The following is an 8,693-nucleotide window of genomic DNA, read 5'->3' as shown; positions in this document are numbered from 1 at the left end:
GAGGTAGGCAATTGAATTTGAGTTGTTTACTTTTAAATGCAAATAAGTTAAAATTTGGTGGCTCTGTTCATTTGATTAGTCCATCTAAAATTCCAAACTTTTATTTTTTTAAATTATTTGTGAAATTTTAGTAAGCCCATCAAGCAATTTTGGATACATCACAATATAGCTCTGAATCTAAGCAACAACAATAAACCGCGCTAATTCAAATTTATGTTAAATTTCATAAATCTACGCAGTTAGTAATTTATTTTCCATGGGAGTTTTAACCAGAAAATGAGAATACTTAATTGATAGTATTTGTTTTCAAAATAAAGAAGAAGCAGAACAAGTTACCGTATCAACGCGGATTAAGAACAAAATCAGTAAAAGTTGATGATTGAGATGTGAGAAATGTTGTGCTAGTCCTCTCCTGTCTCTCTTCGGCAACGTTTCTGGATAATTGGACAGTCTTGGATATACTTAGAGGATGAAATAAGTAGGAAAAAATTACCAATCCATATCAAGCAGAGGACGTTTCAGAATCATAATCCCTAAAGAAAACCATGAGTTAATTGAGACTAGTGTACCGAAATCAAGAAAATGAGCAAGACCCATATAAATATTAAACCGCAAATGAAATAGAAAGAGGTAGGCATTTGAATTTAGTTGTTTACTTTTAAATGCAAATGAGTTAATATTTGGTGACTTTGTTCATCTGATTAGTCTATCTAAAATTCCAGCCTTTTATTTTTTTTTATAAATTATTTGTGAAATTTTAGTAAACCCATCAAGCAATTTTGGATACATCACAATATAGCTGAATCTAAGCAACAACAATAAACCGTGCTAATTCAAATTTATGTGAATATGTTAATTTCATAAATCTACGCTGTTAGTAATTTATTTTCCGTGGGAATTTTAACCAGAAAATGAGCATATTTAATTGATAGTATTTGTTTTCAAAATAAAAGAAGAAAAAGCAGAACTAGTTACCATAATTTGATGAATGGGATGTGAGAAATGTTGCGCCAATCCTCTCCTGTCTCTCTTCGGCAATGTTTCTTGATAATTGGACAGCCCATGATCTCCAATTCCTGCAATGGAGTTGTATGCAGGAAATCCGGCAACGACTTTAACTTTCCGCAGAATTGAATTGTCAACTTTTGAAGACGTGGCATTATAGTAATACAGTCTTCGTCTTCTTTTCCTCCTCCTCTCGTTCCTCCAATCCATTCTTCCCACTCGCCCAAGTCAATGAATTCGAGATGTTTCAAATTTGGGAATATTTTTATGTCTTCTTTCTTGTTTTCAGATTCTATTCCCAAAAATTCAACTCCCACTTTTTTCAAACTCCTCGCAAATGATATAAATAATGATTCGAGGCGCGGAATCTTCCCCAAAGGAGGCAAACTCATTAACTCTATGGCGGAAAGGAGATAAAGCTCTTTCAAATTGGTCAAAGACGCCAACAACGTAGGAGACATTGTGGTGCCCAAGTAATTCCTAATGCATAACTTCTCCAAGTCTTGAGGTAGCTCTAACGCATTTAAAATTAATACGTTACTCTCAATTCTTCTATCATTCGGAGCAATGGTAATCATCGGCAAACGCCCTTCATTAAAATATAGAGACAAATAACGAAGGTGGATCAAATTTTTTAATTCTTCAAATTTGCATCCTTTGCAATCCTCATCATTTATGAGGCTTCTTAATGTTTTAAGAGAAGTCAATCTTCCAATTTCTCTTGGAATCACTAAACAATATCCAGTAAGAAGTCTTAAATTAATTAATTTACCTATCCCCTGCGGTAACATTATACGCAGCCGAGAAGGCCAATCATGCCCAAGCCTCAAAGATAGTAAATTGCATAGATTGCCTATAGTTTCAGGCAATACACATTTGCCAAAAGAAAAAGCCTCTTCACAAAAATGAACATCGAGATACCTTAGATGTATTAAATTTCCTATTGTATCCGGAAGTTTCATTGTGGAATTCAAAGTTAATACCCGTAAACAGCTAAAATTTTGGTCTAAATTGGACATGTTATAATCACTATGACTAAAAAAGATGACAGTGCGTAGATTTTTGGATCTATCAGTAGATGGAGGAAATTGGGATCCGGTTGAATATCCCAAATGACGAGCTTTAGTAATTGACTGCGCAAAGTCATGCACTATATCATGCATTTTGTACCTTGTGAACCTTCTATATTCCTTGCATTCTTGGAAGAAAGAGCGAATGGCTAAATTTTCAAAGTATTCTCGTGCCATGATTTCCACCTCTATATTTCCCTTTGACTCGACAAATCCATGTGCTATCCACATGTATACCAAATCCTCAACATTAAAGACATGATCTTTCTGAAAGACAGCACAATATGAGAAACACCGTTTCAGTGGTGATGACAAATCATAATAACTCAGTAATAACGGTGCAAAAAGACCTCTTTCAACATCTTCTAATTCCCACAAATTGTTATTCAAAACATTCCTCCATTCTTCTCTACTTTTCTTAAAGCGCATGAGACTCCCTAGAGTCTTTGCAGCAAGGGGCAAACCTTTGCACTTCTTTGATATTTGTCTGCCAAAGTCTTCTAGTTCCTCACGTTGCTGAGGATCCTTATCAAAAAATGCTATTTTACTAAACACCAACCAACAATCTTCCTCAGACAATTCGTTCAACTTGATCGTATTTGAACTTTCCATCATCTTCGCAACTTGGTCTTTACGTGTGGTGACCAGAATTCTACTACTTTGGGAACAACTTTTGAGTGCATCTCTAAATGGCTTCCACATTGCATAGTCTTCGGTCCACACATCATCAAAGACAAGAAAAAAATTCTTTCCCCGAACTTTATCACAAATTCTATCCAATAGACTTTGCAATGCAGTCAAGTTGGGGGATTGATGTTCAACAGATTCAAGGACTTCTTTGCCAACCTTGCACTGATCGAAAGGATCCGAAACACAAACCCACACTGTAATCTCAAAATGGGCTTTTACCTCCTGATCATTGTAGGCTAATTGGGCAAGAGTAGTTTTTCCAATACCACCCATGCCCACCAAAGAGATGACATGGGGGTGTTTTTCTTTTTCAGTACCCTTGCCCAATAGAATGCTCACTAGATCATTCTTAACCTTATCACGACCAAGAATTTCAGACACATCGACATAAGAAGTAGTTTTTGGTCTCTCAACTACTTCTTCAATGGCCCTACTCAATTCAAACCCGTACATCTCCTTCTCTTTGTTAATCTCATCTAATTTTTCGTTAAGGTCTTTTATCTTATGAGCAATATCACGATGCTGAAAAAGATTAGGAACTGAGATGAGGGGCCATACCTTCCTCTTCTTAGCAGTACTAGTTTCAGCTTTTTCTTCTTCTTCGAATTCTTTTTGTTGTTTCTCAATCTCTGCTTTGATCATGACAGTGTTCCACTCATCCAACACGTCGTCGATCTCGTACGACACGCCTTCGAGCTTATCTAACCAAAGCTTCACACTTTCCTCCGTCAGTTGCCTCTTCTCAGCATCATTGAGCACTGCCTGAATGGTACGGAATTTGGTTTGAAGCTTTTGGACTTCTTCCTTCACAGTTACTGTCAACTTGAACTCCGAAGAAATTAAAGAACCAAGCCGCTCCACGATTGCAGAAAGTAGAGCACCAGCCATACTTTGGAAATGGAATTTTTCTGGATAACACAAGACAATAGAAGAGTGTGAAAAAGTACGTAGGTAGATGGTGAAATGGTTGATTATTGAGGAGAAACGAAATAGCAAATACTCTAGCTGATCAAAGTGCATGCAATAATGAAGTTGAGGGCCCACGTTTTGATATCTACATCACCAGTTCACAGTGAAATTCATTCTATATCTATAAAGCAGAGTCAGCTAAATTGGAATCTACTCTTTAATCTTAAAAGTAGAGCCAGCTCTCTCATCAACGAAATATGGTCCCCAGGCCACACTGGAATCCACTTTATAATCTAAAAAGCCGAGCCAGCTCAACTGGAGTTTATTTTATAATCTAGCTATTTATGTACGGTTGAGATTAATAGTGCAAAAAGCTACTTTTTAATCTGGACTATTGATTAATAAAAAGTGAAAAATAAAAAAGCAAAAAGTAAAGTTTTAAAAATAAAACCGGATCCTAATCCAGCTCCCATCAACGAAGTCTAGACACGCTGGAATCCACCAGTTTTGTACATCCCCGAACGTTCACACTGGAATCCACTCTATTCTCTAAAAGGCCGAGCCAGCTCAACTGAAATTCACCCTATAATCTCAAAAGCAGAGCCAATTCACACTGATCTATTTATAGTCTCTCTAACCCATCCACAATGCATAAGTGAAGTGAATTTCTCCGCCAATTTCCAAAGTAATGAACTTTTAAAAATTTTCTGTTTACCAAAACCCAAAAAAAAAAAAAAAAAAAAATTCTAATCCCAATAAAGTGTCGATCAAGATGAAAAGGAAAAGGTTTCTTTAAGAGCAATCCTTTAAACTATATATATATATATATATATATATATATATATAAATTAAAAAATGTAATAGTTAAATTACATATTTTTTATATTCTTAACCCATATCAAATTTTGTTTAATTTAATGTTATTTATCATTTAATCAATAAACTTATTTTTTATACAAAAATTTGAGATTTAATATTAATTATTTATTTTTTTAAAATTTTACAAATATAAAAAATATAATAAGGACATTCAATTCAATAATTAAAATTTTAAAATTTACGTACAATAAAAAAATATAAAGAAAGTTTGAAGAATTTTTTTTACTAATTGTAAAAATTTGTATGATTTAAGATTTATTATTTACTATTTATTTTTCTCAAAATTATACATTAATTATTATTACACACCCTATCATATTCACAGTATCATACACTCTACCTCACAGCATGATTTCAATTATAAAGCTGTGTTGTTGTCCGAGTTGTGCTTGGAAGGTCACTTGCTGGTTTGGTTGGTCACTCGGCCCAAATAATATAACATTGCTTTTATGTGTCACTCACTAGCTCTTTTTTAGCCTATTGATATCTTTGCCTTTTCGGCTTAACGAGTGAATGGATAGAAAGTTTGATGGACAAACAGTTCAGGACAATCTTTTGTTCAAAAGGTGCTTGTTTAGTACCATGGCAAGAAGTAAAGCTTTACAGTTTTTTAAAATTGTGGATTTATAATACATGAATGGTGTGAATTGTACAATATTCATGTTAGAAATATTATAGTTCGAGAGGCTCAAGCCTACTATAGGTTTATATACTTGTAAAACAAATGTATTAATTCTAAGCTTTATTTATGATTAGCTGATTAGTATAGCGTTTCTAACACACGCAAGATGAAGCGATAAATGTTTTTTTGTTGCGGATATAAGCTGTCAAACCGAACCATATTAAACTCTTAGCTATAATAATTCTTTAAAACTCCTACTAATAAAAAGTCTGCAATTTCAGCTAAACTATTTTTTATCATTGTAGAGCACTTTTAACCCTTTCAAAAGCATGACCAAATAGGCAGAATATCTTTCACGATGGTAAATTGTGACTGAAATAAATCACCCTCATATAATACTATCACTTATAGTTAAATTTTTGCATATTAAAAAAAAAAAGAAAAAAAAAAGTGAAATTGAATATTTTTTCCATGTCAGCAAGGTTTGAATTATGTCACCTAATCAACCTCCACATGTGCACACCTAGGAATCCTAACTTACGTATTTGTCCCCATAAAAACCAGTCGATTTGTCTCACTTCTCAAAGTCTAGTATCAAAGCACAGTTTGACTTCACCCTATAAGATGGGTTCGTTTGGGGTGAAAATAGGGAGGATGAAAAATAGAGAGAGAAAAAAAATGATAGAAAATGTTATTTTTTATTGTTTAGTTAGGGAAGGAAAATAGAATATAAAGGAAGTTTGAAGGGTTTTTTACTAATTGTGAAAATTTGTATGGTTTTAAATTAATTGTTTACTATTTATTTTTCTCAGAATTATACATTAATTATTGTTACACACACTACACTATACACTATCATACACACTCTACCTCACAATATAATTTCAATTATAAAGTTGATAGGATTTTAGATATAATTGTTGTTAGTGATAATTCACTAAAATATAATAAAATAACACAAAATTAAAAATTAGAGCAAAACAAAAATTGGAGATATATAGTATAGAAATATTTACACAAAAAAAAAAAAATTGGACTGAGGTGCGACCAAGAATGGAGCCAGGATTTGGAGTTAAGGGGTAGCTTTGTTACTAATTGTATGCAGCGACTCTTACCTCCAACTCTGCTCCTTATCCGCTAAGGTTTATTTATTTATTTTAATTAATTTTTTTTTTGTTGCTTACATTGCGGCTAGATAAGGATAAAATTATTTTGTTTAAAAATTTTAAAGGTCCTGCTTGTTTGTTTTTGGTAAAATAGGTTGATTGGACTTAATCTTTTTTAGCTTTACTATTAGTAATTTTTGTTTTTGAGCTTGTATATTTTATTTAAATTTTAGTCAATAAATTTTTTTGTTGCCTTTAAAAGGAGGAAAATGCTAGAGTTACAATTTTTTTTTTAATAAATTGTTGATGTAGTAAGTGATTATTGGCATCACCTCCACACACTTTTATGTAATTACAAATATGCCATCCAAACTCGTATCTTAAAAATTGAAAATAGCCTTAGACCTTACTTTCACTCAAAATTTTGAGTTTTGAATTACGAAAGTATAACCCAAAAAATAAACCAAACAATTCTAAACTCAATGGGCCCACGTTTTTTGAATTTTGGGTAAGTTATAATAATGTGATATTACTCCAAACAACTCAAACCAAACACCACCATTATCTTTACAATAAATTTGCCAACTTTCAATTAAAATATTAATTTGACGAAGACATTTTTGGTTTCCAAGATTGTCAGTATGGTTCTTAGAAAGTTCGAAGCGTTATTTCCAAGATATTGTTGCAATATAAAAAGCGTAAGTATGGTAACTAGAAGGTTCAAAAAGTAACTGGTCGCAGTTCGCACAGAAGGCTGTTGTAGTTATTTCTTTTCATCAAAATTGAGGATTTTATTATTACTTTTTATAAAAATTTTAAATTAAATTATGGTGAAGATTATTGTTGAGGATGTTTTTATTTTGTTGGGATTAGAGCTATGGGAGTTGTGATGAAAAGTAAAACTATAGTACTCAAATTTGGTTCATTTACTTTGTTATCAAATCAAGCTTAACACAAAGCTCCATTTTTATTTTTCAAACCTTTTTTTTTTTGAAAAAAATTCTTAGTGTTTGTTTGGATAACACTTATTGCTAAAAATTGAAAACACTGTAGCAAAATAATTTTTAAATATGTGAATAGTGCCGTGAGACTCAGTTTTAAAATTATTTTTGCTTAGAAAGTACTTGCGGGTCCCGTGAACAGTACACAGGACCTGCACAAAAACGCAAACGTGCAGACGCTTTCTTTTTCAGCTGAATCCAAATTTGCACTTAGTTGAAATTAAGCTTGTTCAAGGGTTTTGTTATGTCTAGTAATGTTTATTAACACAACATAACTTTTACTTATAGTTACTGCATAGCAGCAACGTAATAGTCATTGAAATTTTTATTCAAAATTTTATCTTTAAATTGAAAATTGCACGTATTAATTAATCACAAAAAATATTACTTTTAAATAATATTCACAAATAACCAATTAAAAAAATGGAAAAACAAAGTTGAGTACGCTGCTTGCTATTAAACATATTTAATATTTCACTTTCAATTTCAAATAAATAAAGTTACCTTCGTAAAGTGTTTTGAAAGAAACTTTACAGCTAACAATGCATGAAAAGAAAATGAAATACAAAAGACATGTCAATTTAGAGTACTAGCATTCCGGGGAGGGGGTGTAAACACCCCTAGCTGCTATTTTACAATCCAAGATTGCAAAAACCCACTCCATCTAGATTTGTATACCTAAAAAAATTTGCAACCTATGAATAGTATATGCAACATTTACTGTTCATAGGTTGTAAAGAAAAAAAAAATCATATTTAATTTTGTGGTTGCATGTGAAGAGAAAAAGATAGTGGAATGAAAGAGAGAAAAAATAATACTTTTTATAATTTTATCGTGTAGTTTATATTATTTTATTAAGTTATATGTAAAAATTAAAATTAGGATGTAGGATGAGTTGACCGCATCATTCAATGCAAAATTGTGCTAAATACAAAAAGTGGTTGATTTTACATATTTTAACAAAAAAAAAAAAAAAACACTCACACCAATGCTTGCAAAATTATGCATATATACAAAAATGCTACAGTAACCATGCATATATGCACGGCTACTTAGCTTTGCATACTAATATTTTATTAATTTCACATTTTGCTTTTTTTTTTTTTTTTTTTTTTTTTTTTTTTTTTTCTCTCTTCTCCATCTGCAAAACCAACGCAGCATCTTCTCTCACTTATCATCTTCTTTCTTCCTCTGATACACACAAACACACCCACACACACGAACACACCAACAAACCCAGCATTGCAAAATCAACACAGACCCACCATCCACATAGACCCAACACCACAAAATCAATTAAAAATCAACCACACACACACCACAAAATCAACCAAAAATCAAACACACCCACACACAGACACGCCAATAGAGACAAAGAGCATTTTTGTGAACTTGTGGTTGTGGGTTGGTG

The 8,693-nt window shown here is 32.3% G+C and overlaps 1 protein-coding gene across 1 annotated transcript; it reads right to left on the bottom strand.

Moving 5' to 3' along the window:
• Positions 1–127: 127 nt before the first annotated feature.
• On the bottom strand, positions 128–3,710 carry LOC142627081 (putative disease resistance protein RGA3). The gene is made up of 2 exons (XM_075800875.1): positions 976–3,710; positions 128–533 (listed from the first exon to the last, which is right to left on the bottom strand). Exons 1-2 carry the CDS (start codon positions 3,651–3,653, stop codon positions 503–505), a joined length of 2,709 nt encoding a protein of 902 aa, XP_075656990.1. The 5' UTR covers positions 3,654–3,710; the 3' UTR covers positions 128–502.
• Positions 3,711–8,693: the final 4,983 nt, after the last annotated feature.

This window comes from Castanea sativa, chromosome 3, assembly GCF_040712315.1.
Source record: "Castanea sativa cultivar Marrone di Chiusa Pesio chromosome 3, ASM4071231v1".
Classification (NCBI taxonomy): domain Eukaryota; kingdom Viridiplantae; phylum Streptophyta; class Magnoliopsida; order Fagales; family Fagaceae; genus Castanea; species Castanea sativa.
Note: the sequence above shows the minus strand (reverse complement) of the source record. Positions and strands in the feature narration are given on the sequence as shown.